This window comes from Phyllobates terribilis, unplaced genomic scaffold (genome assembly GCF_046119375.1).
Source record: "Phyllobates terribilis strain yellow unplaced genomic scaffold, ASM4611937v1 Scaffold_8__6_contigs__length_399053987, whole genome shotgun sequence".
Lineage (NCBI taxonomy): Eukaryota > Metazoa > Chordata > Amphibia > Anura > Dendrobatidae > Phyllobates > Phyllobates terribilis.
The window spans coordinates 396,279,853-396,300,289 of NW_027362768.1; the positions used below are offsets into that span (position 1 = coordinate 396,279,853).

A 20,437-nucleotide genomic window follows, 5' to 3' on the forward strand; every position below is an offset into this window, starting at 1 on the left:
TAGTCTTACAGGAAGTGACATCTACATGTAGATCAGCAAGGCTAGTCATACAGGAGGTGACATCTTTGTGTGGAACAGCGAGGCTAGCCATACAGGGAGTGACATGTTCGTAAGGATTAGCGAGGTTAGCCTTATAGGAGGTGACTTATTACTGTATGGCTAGCCTCGCTGATCCACACTATGTGAATTCTTCATGTGGATCAGCGAGGATAGCCAGACAGTCATGAAATCTACCAGGGATTTTGTGGTTTGCCATTCAGGAGGAGATATCTTCATGTGGATCAGCGAGGATAGCCAGACAGTCATGAAATCTACCAGGGATTTTGTGGTTTGCCATACAGGAGGAGATATCTTCATGTGGATCAGTGAGGATAGTCATACAGTCATGAACTCTACCAGGGATTTTGATGTTAGCCATAGAGGAGGTGATATATTCGTGTGGATCAGTGAGGCCAGTCATTTAGGAGGTGACTTCTTTGTGTGGATCAGCAAGGCTAACCATACAGGAGGAGACTATCTATATGTGGATTAGTGATATTAGCAATACAGGCATGAAATCTACCAGGGATTTTGAGGTTAGCCATACAGGAGGTGATATCTTCACATGGATCAGTTAGGTCAGACATCTAGGAAGTGACATCATCCAAAGATCAGTGGGGCTAGCCATAGAGGAGGTGACATCTTCATGTAGATTTGTGAAGCTAGCCATACAGTAGGATACATCTTTGTGTGGATCAGCAAGGCTAGCCACACAGGAGGAGACATATACGTATGGATCAGTGAGGCTAGCTATACTAGAGGTGACATCTTCGTTTGGATCAACAAGGCTAGCCATACAGGAGGTGACTTCTTCATGTGGATCTGTGAGGCTAGCCAGACAGTCATGAACTCTACCAGGGATTTTGAAGTTAGCCATATAGGAGGTGATATATTTGTGTGGATGAGCAAGGCTAGCTGTACAGGAGGAGACATCTACATGTGGATCAGTGACACCAGCCATGCACTCATGAAATCCTAACATTTTGAGGTTAGCCATAGAGGAGGTGATATCTTCACATGGATCAGTGAGCTCAGCCATTCAGGAAGGGACATCCTCTAAAGATTAGTGGGACTAGCTACAGAGGAGGTGACATCTTCCAGGGATAATTTATCACCATAAGGTACAGTTCATAAAGGTGACCTGTACCCGCAAACTCTTCTGCTTTATATCTACCCGTAATGTCATTTCTTCAGTTGCAACACTGCTGATTGTGACAAACTAGTCTGACAGTGGCACCAATAAACGGGGGTGGGGGTGCCTGAGACTCAGTGACCACTATCTAAGGAGGTGAGGAATAATGAGGGTTAAGGCATGCCAAGTGTGTGGGGCATTATTGCACATAAACCTTTCCCTATGCACTGGATATGCACAAGCAGAATTGCTAAAACAAGCAGCATTTATTGCAGCAGCTTTCTGGCCCGACGAAGCGCCCGGCTCTGTGACCACCACGCTCTATGGAGTCGTCAAACCCACAACATTTCCTTCTTTCCAGTCAACGTGATCGAGCTCGTAAACGGATTACATTTATCTTTCATCAGGTAGATAGCAAAACGAAAGGTGAACATGAAGGTAAAGGCGGCCGCCGAATGAGGAGCAAGAGCATGAGGTGGCCGAGAAGCTCTCGGGCTGAACACAAAGGGAATTATTGCTATTATAACCCCACGATGGGGAACACAACCTGCCATTTTACTATATAGGATCCTCTCTGCAGCCGCCGCCATGCCATAAGAATGGCCGCGTATCCATCTAGACTGGTCTCATGAAGGCCGGCTCCTAGCCACATTAGAAATGTCATCTGTCCAAGGAAAGTGCGTTGTGTGGATGTCCACACGGTCGACGCATTGTGCATGTCATCTACTACAAGTGCTACATACAAAGAAACATAGCTTTTCGTGCGCCCTGCTTGTAATAAGTATATTGTCTTTTTTTGTTGTTGTTTTTTTCTTTTTAACCTCATATATTTTAGGGAACGACATGTTTCCCTTCTCACATGCATAAAGGGATTGTACAAAGATTTTTGTAAGAGTAAGAATGAATCTGGGTGGGGTGTTGATCTGGGTGGGGTATTGATCTGGGTGGGGTGTTGATCTGGGTGGGGTGTTGATCTGGGTGGGGTGTTGATCTGGGTGGGGTATTGATCTGGGTGGGGTGTTGATCTGGGTGGGGTGTTGATCTGGGTGTGGTGTTGTGCAGCTCCAGCACCGGTCAGGAGATGCAAATGTTCACATTTCTCATTAGACTGACGTGAGCGGGTTTCCATGAGTGTATATACACACGTCTGACACCTGCAGAAACCTTTCATATCTGTTCTTCCTTCATTATCGCTATAAAGCCGCTGTGCAAGCTGGAGGTTTCCAACCTCAAGAAGGAAGCTAAACAGTGATCCAGTCTCGTGGATCCCGAGCTTCAGGTCTTATCGAGCTGGTGGATCCAGTGTCTGTACGAGATCAATACTGTACTCAGGGAATTGCTTGTTTCTCAAGTCCGCCCTTTCCATGGAAACATCCGCAAACGTAGGTAAAAAAACAAGAGCAGGGGTTGTAGGTGGACATTCATGCAGGAACATGGCTGTGTAGCGTTGTTCTCAGGAGGGACTTTTGAAGAAGTCTCAGGAGGGAGCAACATGCGGCTTTTGAAGACGTCTGCCACGTTTTCTGTTCTAGTGCCGTCCGGACACAGAGCTGCATCACCTCTTCTTTCAGACAGACACGAGTATTGATTGCTTTTATCATTTCTGTATTTTTATGTTGCTGTCGCACTGCCCTGTCCGGCTAAAGGGAGGTTTCCAAGCTATGTATCGGACTCCCGGGACTGGAAGAGGTAGCTGATCTGCTCGTCTCTGTGGTCAGATTGACCCCACTGTCAACTGCATTGTTGTTTTTGTTGGGAGAGGGAGGCTGGCTGGAGTTTTGCTTCAGGGCAGGGTCTTCCTCCTGTTCTGGGTCATCCATTAGAGGGATATGTGGCTGAGAATCTTCTATCTTAAATTCTGGATGGGTCATGAAATTGTGAATGGAAGTTCGAGAGTCCGGTTTTTCTAAACCTTCATAGAGAGAGCTACGGAAAGCCTTCACAACGCGGATCTGTGTGCAAGGAGTCAAAGAAGAAGGTGAAAAAACCACATGGACAAATATAATCACACAACAAAAAGCAAAACTTCACTAAAGAAGCGTGTTCTGGTTGGGAGCGGAAGAAGAAAAGTTGACTTTCTGCAGGCAGGTCAGTGTTCTGTGCTTTACTCAGATTCATCAATGAAAAGAAACATCAGATTCTACAGCAACCCTTAATAAACAGATGAGCCCAGCTCTTTATTAAGGGTCGGGCGATACAAAGACCCGTACATGAAGGTTTACAATAATGACGTGACACAGCAGTCGGGAGAAGAAACGCTACACAACACTGGCACGGTCAGATGAGAACGGTCAGATGAGGACGAGACAGATGAGAAGAAAGGCTTCATGTTTGCCATCGGTTTCCTGCAGAGATCATAAAAGCTGGGAGCAACCTCCCTCATCATCCTTCAGCGCCAGCAAGGATCCCAGGGACTACTCAGGTTTTGTAAAAATTCTACTAAAAATTATATTGTCCACTGGGTATAAAACCCCGGCCAGATAACAATGTCGCAAGCCACAGGACTTTTTTAGACTGGTTTGACCCCAACAGACATTTTCATGTCTTTTGTCCAGGGTGATGATTCACCCACTGCTCGTTAAGGACTAGTGACCTCTTTCAGGGAACCTCAGCAGACACGGCAGCAAAGACACGTCAAAGCAAATGGTAAACGTATAGCGACCACACGTGGACAAAGACATGCCACAATGTATATAGGGTCACTGGCACCACAAGACATAAGACACTGGCACACAGCGACTCTAGCACACTACACTCAAAGCCCTGGAGATGTCTACAAGCGTTCTCTGCTTTTCTCATGCACAAAAGGTAAACGCTTGAGTATAGGCCCAATATTCCCTTTAGCAACTGTGGATTCCTAACACGACTGATTATCCCAGAGAATGAATTGCTTAGACTGTAGGAACCAAATCCTCTCTGTTCTGGAAATTCTGAAGACACAATAGACCAAATCTGCTTTACAGGCTATTGCGATATTGCTGCTGGACAGATGTAGACTGCACCCGGCATGGTCAGTAATGATCACGGCACATTCAGTAAAGGACCGGAAGTAGATCCAATGTCTTCCGAGCACACACGCTGTTTAGCATCCTTTGGATATCTGCATTCGTTCTCTCCTTTCCCACTCTGTAGACTGTCGACATACACGGGATGGAAAGGACGACAAACTGAATGATAAAACCTTATTTGTGCTCTAGATGTGGAAAAAACACTAAGGTTTAACTTTACTAAAGGAATAAATCTGGGAGGAAGCTGGAATAATCGGAAGCGATTGCCAGGAAGCAGACACTCTATTGACACGGACATCGAGCGGCAAGAACAAGAGATCTAGCAGGACTGGAGACACCACGTAACAGACAACGTCTCCCGACAAAGGAGCTACAAGACAGACATGACAATGGGGTCCGCACATACAGGATTCTTCTTCCCCACCAGCTGGAACAAATATCAACAACCAAATCTTCCTCCGGTCCCTGCAAGTGAGATGGAAATAATACTGCAAGTGCTGGGAAAGAAAGACATTCATTTATGGCCATGAGAGCGTAAGAAGTCCGAACTCACAACTCTATCCTCTACTTAGCCTCATGTGCCTCATCTTCAGGGTCCGTACCTGCAACCGCGTACCGTACTGAGCTTCATGCATGTGAGTAGTGTCCGTACCCACAGTGCACAGCATAAATGAGTACACCCTCTTTGTAAAGTTAGATTTTAGTCCTTGCTTTCAGTGAGAGATTGATTATTTCCAAAATGTTGACAATTCTCGGTTTCATAGAACATTTTCCCCCATAACATGACAGTGAGGTTATAATATAACTCTCATTACAAAATTAGTTGATGCTAAAATGAGTATACCCCAGATCAAAAACGACTACAGCTAGTATTGTGTGTGACCTCCATGATGTGTAAGGAGCCACCGAGTCTTTTAGGCCTGGAAGGAACAAGATGTGCTGCCCTATAGTGACAGAGAAGATGCCGCCATCACTCCGGCCCTCGGTTGATGTCATTTTTCCTACATGACAATGATACAAAACTCCCATCTGCTTCATTTCTGGAGAAGAAACGGTGACAGTGACTCAGTGGCCAAGTGTCTCCTGACAACCGGACCCCATGGGGAGTTCTGGAGACAAGGTGTGAGCACTCTCCATCCAGCATCCAGGCGCTAGAGCTCGTCCTGGAGATGGAGGAAGATGGACGCTGTAACATGTCGCCACCTTCTTCCAGGCCGAGAAGACTGGATGCCTCTTCACACATCATGGAGGAGATACTGATGGGGTGTACTCATTTCTGCATCATCTAATTGGAGTAAAACTGAAGCTTTTGAGATGAGTTATATTATAACCGCACTGTCAGGATATGCGGGAAATGTTCTGTGACACCGAGAATTGTCAGAAAGTGGAAACTGTACAGTCAGGTAGTGATTAAAATCCTACATTCCAGAGAGGGTGTACTCACTTATACTGATAATACAGGGGTGTACTCACTTATACTGATAATACAGGGGGTGTACTCACTTCTACTGATAAGACAGGGAGTGTACTCACTTCTACTGAGCACAGTATATATAATGTACTGATAGTACAGGGGGTGTACTTATTTATACTGTGCACTGTATATATAATGTACTGATAATACAGGGGTGTACTCATTTATACTGTGCACTGTACACTCTAGCTAGGATCATGTGAGTCGACTCCTTTCCCACAGCCAGTTTCCCATGAATGTGAATAGCGATGTATCACTGGGACTCTACCATGGATTCCGAGTTGATGTGGCCTTTGTGGCTTCTTGGTGTCTAAGATCATGAGTGTTGAAGACGTAAGCCCTCTGCCAACCCCGTGAGCCACAGTACGGGTGGTAGGTACGCCCTTGGGTAAAGGGCTCCACAATACAAAAGTTGGAGCTGCTATTAGTTCCACATCAAAGACGACAGCAAAGAAAACTCAACAAAAAGTCTTTCTAGAAGCAAAAATCAACTGAGGAGGAGGAGACCTGGGAAAAAGCTCAACGAAGAGAATCTGCCGCGACACTGGAGACGAGGCCGCCATCCATAGTCAGATAACAGCGAGGTGGTGTCCTCTGAATATTAATTTTTAAAGGCATTTTATGCCGCTGCAGACTATAGGCCAAAAGTGATTTCCAAATGCTGAGTGCATTCATCTTGTGTAAATAAACGGACCCCCAAAACTGCAGGTACCTACCGGGGAATATGATGTATGCCAGACTAAGTACGAGGGTCATCTAAGAAAAAAATATAATTATCACCATACAATGAATAGTATTAAAAATGAATCTTTATTAAATAAATGTAAAATAGAGTTGGACCAAGGGATAAAAAAGCACCAGTCCCAGCAATTGGTGTAATCGGTCAATATATGGCTTGGTACCATGTGCAAAAATAGACAAATAGTAAATTATTTAGATATTAATGTGCAAGGAAGAGTCAATAGGAGAAGTACCTAACGGTGGTATCACAAAAACACAATTAATTATTCACTAATTTTGCACATTGATTAGACATGCGCGTACATAGAGGAACCAAATACAGTAATACCAAACAGTGGTGGTTGCAAAGGGTCAATAGATACCCTTAATGACATGACGGCTAGTTCATATACACAAGACCACCAATAACGAGAGTAGCAATAGGAATAAAGGAGAAGCAATGATGAAAAATGCAGTTACCCCAGCTGGGAATGTACCAGGTCTCCGACGCGCATTTCGGCACTTGCCTTCTTCAGGAGAAGTGCAATTTGCTAATTTTGCACATTGTGTCGTCTTTTTGTCATACCACCGTATTTTACATTTATTTATTAATGGGTGATTTTTAATACTATTCACTATATGGTCCTAATTGCATTTTTTTCGTATCTGATCTTTGTACTGTTTTGTACTGCCTGACCGCTCGGACAGTCCAATTGTCTTAAAGTACAAATACATTATATCTACGTTTGATGTATTTTTTATGCACTTTTGCGAATTGTTCACATTTGCTCAACATACTAAATATGAGTAGAATGGGGAGCGCTTTGTACCTGACGGAGTCCTCTAGATTTCATGTCTGCACGGTTGGTCATTTTTGGGCCAATACTCGAAGGTTTACCCTAGCTTTGTCAAAATGAAACCCTTGAACTCTACGTCACATTCAGTTTAAGCTGAAGGTTAAAGACTCACAACCTCTTTATATTTCACTCTCTCTCTCGCTAAACCTTTGGTCCAGTGTTCTCTAGCCCTCTGAGGAAGACAAAGTGGGAGAGGTTTAGACAACGAGCGGAGCAGCAAGGAGAGAAATGCAAATCCAGTTCTACAGCTATGAGAATAAATACATTGTCCCAAGAGATGCCAACGTCTGACAACCATGAGCAGGATGGAGGAGATGAGATGAAGTGAGGTGAGCATGCGTCATTTATTATAAATATCCGAATCATGGACCAAAATGCAGAAAGATCTCATCTTATTGTGTGTATTGGAAGGCCCTTGACTAATTGTTGTTAGAGGCATCTGTACTTAGGCCAGGGCTTTACATGAGAGCAAATGTCAAAGGTTCTAATCGTGTGGCTGGAAAGTAGGGTCCTAACAAGCATGCGTCGTGACACCCATATCCCGGTCAGCCATTATGGTTCCCTATACAGCCAAAAGCTCCAAGGAACCTGTGCTACAACCATCAATGTTATACAGGAAACCATTAGACAAAAGAATCTTAAAATGTCTTTCTAAATAAAAGGTTCTTGGTGCTGGGGACACAGCAATTATGTACATGGGAAGTTTTAATTGGCTATATAAACAAAATGGCTGGAACCAGTCTATACCCCAGCAGATGAGCGGTAAGAACCAGCTACGCTGGCATCTAATACTATGGACCTTCCTCTGCATCCACTAAAACCACAAATGATGAAAGTACAACCAGTGGAGTTAAAAATATCTTCATAAATGGTTGTAACATTTTTTTACATCTCACAATTCCTTAGCAGAAGAATAGGAATGTCTTAAGGTTCCTCAGCAGTAGACTAGGAACATCTCATGGTTCCCCAGCAGTAGACTAGGAACATTTCATGGTTCCCCAGCAGTAGCATAGAAACATCTCATGGTTCCTCAGCCATAGACACAGAATACACCATAATTCCTCAGCCATAGACACAGAATACACCATGATTCCTCAGCCATAGACACAGAATACACCATGATTCCTCAGCCATAGACACAGAATACACCATGATTCCTCAGCCATAGACACAGAATACACCATGATTCCTCAGCAGTAGACTAGGAACATCTCATGGTTCCCCAGCAGTAGACTAGGAACATCTCATGGTTCCTCAGCCATAGACACAGAATACACCATGATTCCTCAGCAGTAGGCTAGGAACATCTCATGGTTCCCCAGCAGTAGCATAGAAACATCTCATGGTTCCTCAGCCATAGACACAGAATACACCATGATTCCTCAGCCATAGACACAGAATACACCATGATTCCTCAGCAGTAGACTAGGAACATCTCATGGTTCCCCAGCAGTAGACTAGAAACATCTCATGGTTCCTCAGCATTAGACTAGGAACATCTCATGGTTCCCCAGCAGTAGACTAGGAACATCTCATGGTTCCTCAGCCATAGACACAGAATACACCATGATTCCTCAGCAGTAGACTAGGAAGTTTTCACAGTTCCTCCGCAATAGACAATGAACATGTCCTTGTTCCCAAGCAGTACATTAGGAACATCTCACAGTTCCTCCGCAATAGACTGAAATACCAGAACTTATGGGGCAATAAACTGCTTATAAGAAAGCACAAATTTGGAGGGTAGAAATGTCAAATTCTACATTTACAACTCACAAGGTCTGAGTTACATAGGAACATGAACTGGTGGCCAGCTCATTTCAACCTATTGATATATATAATGCCTCTTCTAAATAATTGGTCTTCTTCAAACGTCTGCATGCACACATAAAAAAGACTTCTTGCTTAACTATATTTGACTAACTTGTCATAAAAATCAATAATTCCTCTGGCCTCTATGATTGTACTTGAGTGCCTCATGTTGGATCAATAACTTAGCAAAAAGCCCTAAATCCTTTCCAGCTGCTGCCAAACTGTAATCAATGCCACCGTGAAGTCAAGGTGTATATGGACACTGCTGTGAGATCCAGACTTCCCTCAATTATACTACAATAGGGAACACACCGAGGGTGAAATATGGAAACGGTCATCACACTAAAGATGAAATGTGGAAATGTTCCTCACACTCAGTGAAATGTGGAAATGTTCCTCACACTAAAGATGAAATGCGAAAATGGTTGTTGAGGCTCAGGGGGACGCCCCTGCTGCCCGTCCATTCGGTAAACTGTTTGTACCTGTGAATCTCCATTTTAGAGTTCTTAGTGAACATCATGATTCGGTCTTGGCTGGACATCCTGGTAATAAAGCCACCACAGAACTCCTTACTGTCCATTTTTGGTGGTCAGGGGTTCATCAGGATGTTCGAGAGTATGTAGCTGCCTGCAATGTCTGTGCCTCTCATACTCGTCCGTCTGGGTCTTTCCAACCATTGGCGATTCCCAGTAGGCCATGGAATCATTTATCAGTCGATTTTTATCGCTGATCTACCCATGTCGGCAAGTAATACTGTAATTTTGGTGGTGGTGGACAGATCCAGTAAGATGTCACATTCCATTGCGCTACCCACTTTACTTAACTCCAAGACTTTGGTGCAGATTTTCATCAGAGAGATTACATGGGATCCCTACTGATATTGTTTCTTATGGGGGGTGCAGTTTATTTCCAAATTTTGGAGGGCGTATTACACTTGTTTGGGGATCCATCTGTCGTTCTCTTACACATTTCTCCTGCTGTCTAATGGGCAAACTGAACATGCTAATCAGAATCTTGAGACTTATCGTAGGTGTTTTGTGTCTGAGAACCACGAATTGGGTTACTTACCACTAGCTGAATTTGCGGTGAATAACCGTTATTATGAGTCTGCTGGTAAGTCCCTGCTCTTCAGGGCATACGGATTTCATCCTCAGTTCAGCTCATTTAACAGAAATCGTTCTTCAGGAATACCTTGAGAAGAACGGTTTTCATCTTCAATTAAATTTGTGTGGCAAGGATTTCTTGATAGCTTGAGGAAGATGGGGACCAAACATAAGAGTGTGGCTGATCGGAGACGTGTGGTGGGTCTGGACCTGTGTGTTGGTGATTTGGTGTGATTGTCCTCAAGTGACATTAAGTTGAAGGTTCCATATTGGAAACTGGGTTCCAGGTTCATCAGTCTTCATAAGATTGTGGCCGTCGTCAATTCTGTAGCATTCTGCCTTGCTTTGCCGCCCACCTTTAGGATCCATAATTCATGTCATCAGTCTCTACGTTGCGTTCTCTCTACCATCATCACTACCCCCATATCCAGTCAATGCGGATGGAAATTTGAAATTACAAATAGCTAAGATTGTTGATTCTCGCTTAGTTCGTTGGTCACTTCAGTATTTGGTACACTGGAAGGGTTACGGTCCTGAGGAGTGCATGTGGGTACCAGCATCTGACGTTCATGCGGTCAAGTTAATCTATTTTTTTTTGCGCGGCATACCCTGATAAACCCGACTCTGAGGTTCCGGAGATCCCTCATAGAAGCGGGGCGGAGACCTGGCACGGGTTTACCGTGACAGAGAGGAGCCAGAAGACTGTAGGAGTAGGAGGAATCAGACGCTACACTCATTAGAAGCCTTTTGCCTTCATATTAAGCGGTGCTAGCAATGCAGGAGTTAATCTGCTTAACTGTGAGCTCCTGGAAGCTTACTTGCCTCAACGCTCGCAGCTGTTCACTCTTGGCCAATCCCCACTCCTATATATTCTGGGCTCTGGCAAGCAGTCATTGCTGCATGGTTAGGAGTTTGGTGGTTTGTTGTTTCAGAAGGCGTTTGGTGGATTTAGCGAAGACTGTTACGTGGTTTTGGATGTGTTAATTCCCTCCTTCTCCTACTTTGGCTTTTCCCCCATCCTCCACTCCCTGGTGTTATCCTCTGTTGTTTGTGTGTATATATTTGTATGATTGGTATTTTCCTTCATCCCTGTTTGTATTACCTTGTTAGTCTGGTTGGTGTGCGATACACTACTACTCCCCTTTTCCCTGGGTGGGTGGAGGGAACAGACTGAGGGCAGATTGAGGAGCTCAGACAAGGTACATGATCCTGGCGTCTTCACGTTCAGAAGTAATCTGGGGAACAGGGCCAGGCCCTGGTCCTGGGATATCCAACAACAGAGTTGTGACAGTTTCTCATCCAAAAATGTAGACACTGAAATGTTTGTTGTCACACTAAGCATGAAATGTGGAAAGGTCCCTTACACTTAAGAGCGATCTGAGAAATATTCCTCATATTGGAGATGAAATATGGAAATGTCTTTACACTTAAGACTAAGGAGCTTGGAAATGTCCCTCAAACTGAGGGTGAAACGTCCGAATGTTCCTGATGCTGAGGGTAGTGGATGAAAGTGGGGCAGTAGCTTGACGCAGAGAGTGATTGGTGGAAACGTTCCTCATATTGAAGATGAAATATGGAAATGTCCTTACACTTAAGATGGAACGTGCATATATTAATTACCCTGAATAAGAAACAGAGTGATAAATGTTTTTGCCTCCATTTTTAGTGTGAGGAAGATTTCACCAAGGCTGAAACACAGAAATTATCCACATGTTAAGGGTGAATAGTGTGAATGTTCCTCACAAGTTCCAGATTCTAATAGTTGTTTTTCAAGAACAGCTGCATCATGAATGGCCGATTGGTCACAGTGAATATCACATTTTGTTTCTTCAGTTTGCTAGTTCAGTCCTGGTCTAGTGACTGTACACGAGCTCCAGGTGCCCGGTCCTGTGGCTGTACGCGAGCTCCAGGTGTCCGGTCCTGTGGCTGTACGCGAGCTCCAGGTACCCGGTCCTGTGGCTGTATGCGAGCTCCAGGTACCCGGTCCTGTGGCTGTACGCGAGCTCCAGGTACCCGGTCCTGTGACTGTACGCGAGCTCCAGGTACCCGGTCCTGTGGCTGTACGCGAGCTCCAGGTACCCGGTCCTGTGGCTGTACGCGAGCTCCAGGTACCCGGTCCTGTGGCTGTACGCGAGCTCCAGGTACATGATCCTGTGACTGTACGCGAGCTCCAGGTGCCCGGTCCTGTGGCTGTACGCGAGCTCCAGGTGCCCGGTCCTGTGGCTGTATGCGAGCTCCAGGTGCCCGGTCCTGTGGCTGTACGCGAGCTCCAGGTACCCGGTCCTGTGGCTGTATGCGAGCTCCAGGTACCCGGTCCTGTGGCTGTACGCGAGCTCCAGGTACCCGGTCCTGTGACTGTACGCGAGCTCCAGGTACCCGGTCCTGTGGCTGTACGCGAGCTCCAGGTACCCGGTCCTGTGGCTGTACGCGAGCTCCAGGTACCCGGTCCTGTGGCTGTACGCGAGCTCCAGGTACATGATCCTGTGACTGTACGCGAGCTCCAGGTGCCCGGTCCTGTGGCTGTACGCGAGCTCCAGGTGCCCGGTCCTGTGGCTGTATGCGAGCTCCAGGTGCCCGGTCCTGTGGCTGTACGCGAGCTCCAGGTACATGATCCTGTGACTGTACGCGAGCTCCAGGTCCCCGGTCCTGTGGCTGTACGCGAGCTCCAGGTCCCCGGTCCTGTGGCTGTACGCGAGCTCCAGGTCCCCGGTCCTGTGGCTGTACGCGAGCTCCAGGTGCCCGGTCCTGTGGCTGTACGCGAGCTCCAGGTGCCCGGTCCTGTGGCTGTACGCGAGCTCCAGGTACATGATCCTGTGACTGTACGTGAGCTCCAGGTACATGATCCTGTGACTGTACGCGAGCTCCAGGTACATGGTCCTGTGGCTGTACGCGAGCTCCAGGTGCCCGGTCCTGTGGCTGTATGCGAGCTCCAGGTGCCCGGTCCTGTGGCTGTACGCGAGCTCCAGGTACCCGGTCCTGTGACTGTACGCGAGCTCCAGGTACATGGTCCTGTGGCTGTACGCGAGCTCCAGGTGCCCGGTCCTGTGGCTGTACGCGAGCTCCAGGTGCCCGGTCCTGTGGCTGTACGCGAGCTCCAGGTACATGATCCTGTGACTATACGCGAGCTCCAGGTACATGGTCCTGTGGCTGTACGCGAGCTCCAGGTACCCGGTCCTGTGGCTGTACGCGAGCTCCAGGTACCCGGTCTTGAGGCTGTACGCGAGCTCCAGGTACCCGGTCCTGTGGCTGTATGCGAGCTCCAGGTACCCGGTCTTGTGGCTGTACGCGAGCTCCAGGTACCCGGTCCTGTGACTGTACGCGAGCTCCAGGTCCCCGGTCCTGTGGCTGTACGCGAGCTCCAGGTCCCCGGTCCTGTGGCTGTACGCGAGCTCCAGGTCCCCGGTCCTGTGGCTGTACGCGAGCTCCAGGTGCCCGGTCCTCTGGCTGTATGCGAGCTCCAGGTACATGATCCTGTGGCTGTACGCGAGCTCCAGGTACATGATCCTGTGACTGTACGCAAGCTCCAGGTACATGATCCTGTGACTGTACGCGAGCTCCAGGTACATGGTCCTGTGGCTGTACGCGAGCTCCAGGTGCCCGGTCCTGTGGCTGTATGCGAGCTCCAGGTGCCCGGTCCTGTGGCTGTACGCGAGCTCCAGGTACCCGGTCCTGTGACTGTACGCGAGCTCCAGGTACATGGTCCTGTGGCTGTACGCGAGCTCCAGGTGCCCGGTCCTGTGGCTGTACGCGAGCGAGCTCCAGGTGCCCGGTCCTGTGGCTGTACGCGAGCTCCAGGTACATGATCCTGTGACTATACGCGAGCTCCAGGTACATGGTCCTGTGCTTGTACGCGAGCTCCAGGTACCCGGTCCTGTGGCTGTACGCGAGCTCCAGGTACCCGGTCTTGAGGCTGTACGCGAGCTCCAGGTACCCGGTCCTGTGGCTGTATGCGAGCTCCAGGTACCCGGTCTTGTGGCTGTACGCGAGCTCCAGGTACCCGGTCCTGTGGCTGTACGCGAGCTCCAGGTACCCGGTCCTGTGGCTGTACGCGAGCTCCAGGTCCACGGTCCTGTGGCTGTACAGGAGCTCCAGGTACCCGGTCCTGTGGCTGTACGCAAGCTCCAGGTCCCTGGTCCTGTGGCTGTATGCGAGCTCCAGGTGCCCGGTCCTGTGGCTGTACGCGAGCTCCAGGTACCCGGTCCTGTGGCTGTACTCGAGCTCCAGGTCCCCGGTCCTGTGGCTGTATGCGAGCTCCAGGTCCCCGGTCCTGTGGCTGTACGTGAGCTCCAGGTACCCGGTCCTGTGGCTGTACACAAGCTCCAGGTCCCTGGTCCTGTGGCTGTATGCGAGCTCCAGGTGCCCATTCCTGTGGCTGTACGTGAGCTCCAGGTGCCCGGTCCTGTGGCTGTACGCGAGCTCCAAGTGCCCGGTCCTGTGGCTGTACGCGAGCTCCAGGTACCCGTTCCTGTGGCTGTACTCAAGCTCCAGGTACCCGGTCCTGTGGCTCTACACGAGCTCCAGGTGCCTGGTCCTGTGGCTGTACGCGAGCTCCAGGTGCCCGGTCCTGTGGCTGTACGCGAGCTCCAGGTACCCGGTCCTGTGGCTCTACGCGAGCTCCAGGTACACAGTCCTATGGCTCTACGCGAGCTCCAGGTTCCCGGTCCTGTGGCTGTACGTGAGCTCCAGGTACCCGGTCCTGTGGCTGTATGCGAGCTCCAGGTCCCCGGTCCTGTGGCTGTACGTGAGCTCCAGGTACCTGGTCCTGTGGCTGTACACGAGCTCCATGTCCCCGGTCCTGTGGCTGTACGCGAGCTCCAGGTACCCGGTCCTGTGGCTGTATGCGAGCTCCAGGTACATGATCCTGTGGCTGTACGCGAGCTCCAGGTACATGATCCTGTGACTGTACGCGAGCTCCAGGTACATGATCCTGTGACTGTACGCGAGCTCCAGGTACATGGTCCTGTGGCTGTACGCGAGCTCCAGGTGCCCGGTCCTGTGGCTGTATGCGAGCTCCAGGTGCCCGGTCCTGTGGCTGTACGCGAGCTCCAGGTACCCGGTCCTGTGACTGTACGCGAGCTCCAGGTACATGGTCCTGTGGCTGTACGCGAGCTCCAGGTGCCCGGTCCTGTGGCTGTACGCGAGCTCCAGGTGCCCGGTCCTGTGGCTGTACGCGAGCTCCAGGTACATGATCCTGTGACTATACGCGAGCTCCAGGTACATGGTCCTGTGCCTGTACGCGAGCTCCAGGTACCCGGTCCTGTGGCTGTACGCGAGCTCCAGGTACCCGGTCTTGAGGCTGTACGCGAGCTCCAGGTACCCGGTCCTGTGGCTGTATGCGAGCTCCAGGTACCCGGTCTTGTGGCTGTACGCGAGCTCCAGGTACCCGGTCCTGTGGCTGTACGCGAGCTCCAGGTACCCGGTCCTGTGGCTGTACGCGAGCTCCAGGTCCACGGTCCTGTGGCTGTACAGGAGCTCCAGGTACCCGGTCCTGTGGCTGTACGCAAGCTCCAGGTCCCTGGTCCTGTGGCTGTATGCGAGCTCCAGGTCCCCGGTCCTGTGGCTGTACGCGAGCTCCAGGTACCCGGTCCTGTGGCTGTACTCGAGCTCCAGGTCCCCGGTCCTGTGGCTGTATGCGAGCTCCAGGTCCCCGGTCCTGTGGCTGTATGCGAGCTCCAGGTACCCGGTCCTGTGGCTGTACGCGAGCTCCAGGTCCACGGTCCTGTGGCTGTACAGGAGCTCCAGGTACCCGGTCCTGTGGCTGTACGCAAGCTCCAGGTCCCTGGTCCTGTGGCTGTACGCGAGCTCCAGGTCCCCGGTCCTGTGGCTGTACGTGAGCTCCAGGTACCCGGTCCTGTGGCTGTACACAAGCTCCAGGTCCCTGGTCCTGTGGCTGTATGCGAGCTCCAGGTGCCCGGTCCTGTGGCTGTACGTGAGCTCCAGGTGCCCGGTCCTGTGGCTGTACGCGAGCTCCAAGTGCCCGGTCCTGTGGCTGTACGCGAGCTCCAGGTACCCGTTCCTGTGGCTGTACTCAAGCTCCAGGTACCCGGTCCTGTGGCTCTACACGAGCTCCAGGTGCCCGGTCCTGTGGCTGTACGCGAGCTCCAGGTGCCCGGTCCTGTGGCTGTACGCGAGCTCCAGGTACCCGGTCCTGTGGCTCTACGCGAGCTCCAGGTACACAGTCCTATGGCTCTACGCGAGCTCCAGGTTCCCGGTCCTGTGGCTGTACGTGAGCTCCAGGTACCCGGTCCTGTGGCTGTATGCGAGCTCCAGGTCCCCGGTCCTGTGGCTGTACGTGAGCTCCAGGTACCTGGTCCTGTGGCTGTACACGAGCTCCATGTCCCCGGTCCTGTGGCTGTACGCGAGCTCCAGGTACCCGGTCCTGTGGCTGTATGCGAGCTCCAGGTACATGATCCTGTGGCTGTACGCGAGCTCCAGGTACATGATCCTGTGACTGTACGCGAGCTCCAGGTACATGATCCTGTGACTGTACGCGAGCTCCAGGTACATGGTCTTGTGGCTGTACGCGAGCTCCAGGTGCCCGGTCCTGTGGCTGTACGCGAGCTCCAGGTGCCCGGTCTTGTGGCTGTACGCGAGCTCCAGGTACCCGGTCCTGTGACTGTACGCGAGCTCCAGGTACATGGTCCTGTGGCTGTACGCGAGCTCCAGGTGCCCGGTCCTGTGGCTGTACGCGAGCTCCAGGTACATGATCCTGTGACTATACGCGAGCTCCAGGTACATGGTCCTGTGGCTGTACGCGAGCTCCAGGTACCCGGTCCTGTGGCTGTACGCGAGCTCCAGGTACCCGGTCCTGAGGCTGTACGCAAGCTCCAGGTACCCGGTCCTGTGGCTGTATGCGAGCTCCAGGTACCCGGTCTTGTGGCTGTACGCGAGCTCCAGGTACCCGGTCCTGTGGCTGTACGCGAGCTCCAGGTACCCGGTTCTGTGGCTGTACAGGAGCTCCAGGTACCCGGTCCTGTGGCTGTACGCGAGCTCCAGGTCCCCGGTCCTGTGGCTGTACAGGAGCTCCAGGTACCCGGTCCTGTGGCTGTACGCAAGCTCCAGGTCCCTGGTCCTGTGGCTGTATGCGAGCTCCAGGTCCCCGGTCCTGTGGCTGTACGCGAGCTCCAGGTACCCGGTCCTGTGGCTGTACGCGAGCTCCAGGTCCCCGGTCCTGTGGCTGTATGCGAGCTCCAGGTCCCCGGTCCTGTGGCTGTACGTGAGCTCCAGGTACCCGGTCCTGTGGCTGTACGCAAGCTCCAGGTCCCTGGTCCTGTGGCTGTACGCGAGCTCCAGGTGCCCGGTCCTGTGGCTGTACGCGAGCTCCAGGTGCCCGGTCCTGTGGCTGTACGCGAGCTTCAAGTGCCCGGTCCTGTGGCTGTACGCGAGCTCCAGGTACCCGTTCCTGTGGCTGTACTGGAGCTCCAGGTACCCGGTCCTGTGGCTCTACACGAGCTCCAGGTCCCCGGTCCTGTGGCTGTACGCGAGCTCCAGGTACCCGGTCCTGTGGCTCTACACGAGCTCCAGGTCCCCGGTCCTGTGGCTGTACGCGAGCTCCAGGTCCCCGGTCCTGTGGCTGTACGCGAGCTCCAGGTGCCCGGTCTTGTGGCTGTACGTGAGCTCCAGGTCCCCGGTCCTGTGGCTGTAGAGGAGCTCCAGGTACCCGGTCCTGTGGCTGTACGCGAACTCCAGGTCCCTGGTCCTGTGGCTATACGCGAGCTTCAGGTCCCCGGTCCTGTGGCTGTACGCGAGCTCCAGGTACCCGGTCCTGTGGCTGTACGCGAGCTCCAGGTCCCCGGTCCTGTGGCTGTATGCGAGCTTCAGGTCCCCGGTCCTGTGGCTGTACGCGAGCTCCAGGTACCCGGTCCTGTGGCTGTACGCAAGCTCCAGGTCCCTGGTCCTGTGGCTGTACGCGAGCTCCAGGTGCCTGGTCCTGTGGCTGTACGCGAGCTCCAGGTGCCCGGTCCTGTGGCTGTACGCGAGCTCCAAGTGCCCGGTCCTGTGGCTGTACGCGAGCTCCAGGTGCCCGGTCCTGTGGCTGTACGCGAGCTCCAGGTGCCCGGTCCTGTGGCTGTACGCGAGCTCCAGGTACATGATCCTGTGACTATACGCGAGCTCCAGGTACATGGTCCTGTGGCTGTACGCGAGCTCCAGGTACCCGGTCCTGTGGCTGTACGCGAGCTCCAGGTACCCGGTCTTGAGGCTGTACGCGAGCTCCAGGTACCCGGTCCTGTGGCTGTATGCGAGCTCCAGGTACCCGGTCTTGTGGCTGTACGCGAGCTCCAGGTACCCGGTCCTGTGGCTGTACGCGAGCTCCAGGTACCCGGTCCTGTGGCTGTACAGGAGCTCCAGGTACCCGGTCCTGTGGCTGTACGCGAGCTCCAGGTCCCCGTTCCTGTGGCTGTACAGGAGCTCCAGGTACCCGGTCCTGTGGCTGTACAGGAGCTCCAGGTACCCGGTCCTGTGGCTGTACGCAAGCTCCAGGTCCCTGGTCCTGTGGCTGTATGCGAGCTCCAGGTCCCCGATCCTGTGGCTGTACGCGAGCTCCAGGTACCCGGTCCTGTGGCTGTACGCGAGCTCCAGGTCCCCGGTCCTGTGGCTGTACGCAAGCTCCAGGTCCCCGGTCCTGTGGCTGTATGCGAGCTCCAGGTCCCCGGTCCTGTGGCTGTACGTGAGCTCCAGGTACCCGGTCCTGTGGCTGTACGCAAGCTCCAGGTCCCTGGTCCTGTGGCTGTACGCGAGCTCCAGGTGCCCGGTCCTGTGGCTGTACGGAAGCTCCAGGTGCCCGGTCCTGTGGCTGTACGCGAGCTCCAAGTGCCCGGTCCTGTGGCTGTACGCGAGCTCCAGGTACCCGTTCCTGTGGCTGTACTCAAGCTCCAGGTACCCGGTCCTGTGGCTCTACACGAGCTCCAGGTGCCTGGTCCTGTGGCTGTACGCGAGCTCCAGGTGCCCGGTCCTGTGGCTGTACGCGAGCTCCAGATACCCGTTCCTGTGGCTGTACGCGAGCTCCAGGTCCCCGGTCCTGTGGCTGTACGCGAGCTCCAGGTGCCCGGTCCTGTGGCTGTACGCGAGCTCCAGGTACATGATCCTGTGGCTGTACGCGAGCTCCAGGTACATGATCCTGTGACTGTACGCGAGCTCCAGGTACATGATCCTGTGACTGTACGCGAGCTCCAGGTACATGGTCTTGTGGCTGTACGCGAGCTCCAGGTGCCCGGTCCTGTGGCTGTACGCGAGCTCCAGGTGCCCGGTCCTGTGGCTGTACGCGAGCTCCAGGTACCCGGTCCTGTGACTGTACGCGAGCTCCAGGTACATGGTCCTGTGGCTGTACGCGAGCTCCAGGTGCCCGGTCCTGTGGCTGTACGCGAGCTCCAGGTACATGATCCTGTGACTATACGCGAGCTCCAGGTACATGGTCCTGTAGCTGTACGCGAGCTCCAGGTACCCGGTCCTGAGGCTGTACGCGAGCTCAAGGTACCCGGTCCTGTGGCTGTATGCGAGCTCCAGGTACCCGGTCTTGTGGCTGTACGTGAGCTCCAGGTACCCGGTCCTGTGGCTGTACAGGAGCTCCTGGTACCCGGTCCTGTGGCTGTACGTGAGCTCCAGGTCCCCGGTCCTGTGGCTGTACAGGAGCTCCAGGTACCCGGTCCTGTGGCTGTACGCAAGCTCCAGGTCCCTGGTCCTGTGGCTGTATGCGAGCTCCAGGTCCCCGGTCCTGTGGCTGTACGCGAGCTCCAGGTACCCGGTCCTGTGGCTGTACGCGAGCTCCAGGTCCCCGGTCCTGTGGCTGTATGCGAGCTCCAGGTCCCCGGTCCTGTGGCTGTACGTGAGCTCCAGGTACCCGGTCCTGTGGCTGTACGCAAGCTCCAGGTCTCTGGTCCTGTGGCTGTACGCGAGCTCCAGGTGCCCGGTCCTGTGGCTGTACGCGAGCTCCAGGTGCCCGGTCCTGTGGCTGTACGCGAGCTCCAAGTGCCCGGTCCTGTGGCTGTACGCGAGCTCCAGGTACCCGTTCCTGTGGCTGTACTCGAGCTCCAGGTACCCGGTCCTGTGGCTGTATGCGAGCTCCAGGTCCCCGGTCCTGTGGCTGTACGCGAGCTCCAGGTACCCGGTCCTGTGGCTGTACGCGAGCTCCAGGTCCCCGGTCCTGTGGCTGTATGCGAGCTCCAGGTCCCCGGTCCTGTGGCTGTACACGAGCTCCAGGTACCCGGTCCTGTGGCTGTATGCGAGCTCCAGGTCCCCGGTCCTGTGGCTGTACGCGAGCTCCAGGTCCCCGGTCCTGTGGCTGTACGCGAGCTCCA

At 52.5% G+C, this 20,437-nt stretch overlaps 1 protein-coding gene across 7 annotated transcripts in view; it reads right to left on the reverse strand.

Moving 5' to 3' along the window:
* Positions 1–280: 280 nt before the first annotated feature.
* LOC141157680 (plasma membrane calcium-transporting ATPase 2) overlaps positions 281–20,437 on the reverse strand; it is a 513,073-nt gene continuing 492,916 nt past the window's right edge. For 5 of the 7 annotated variants that reach the window (XM_073645226.1, XM_073645230.1, XM_073645228.1 and 2 more), the window contains one exon: positions 281–3,123. In XM_073645226.1, coding sequence (XP_073501327.1) covers positions 2,812–3,123 — 312 coding nt within the window. In that variant the 3' untranslated portion in view covers positions 281–2,811. Of the gene's footprint in view, positions 3,124–7,345; positions 7,403–20,437 lie in introns of all 7 variants that reach the window. The other 2 variants (XM_073645229.1, XM_073645227.1) reach the window with 1 other exon arrangement.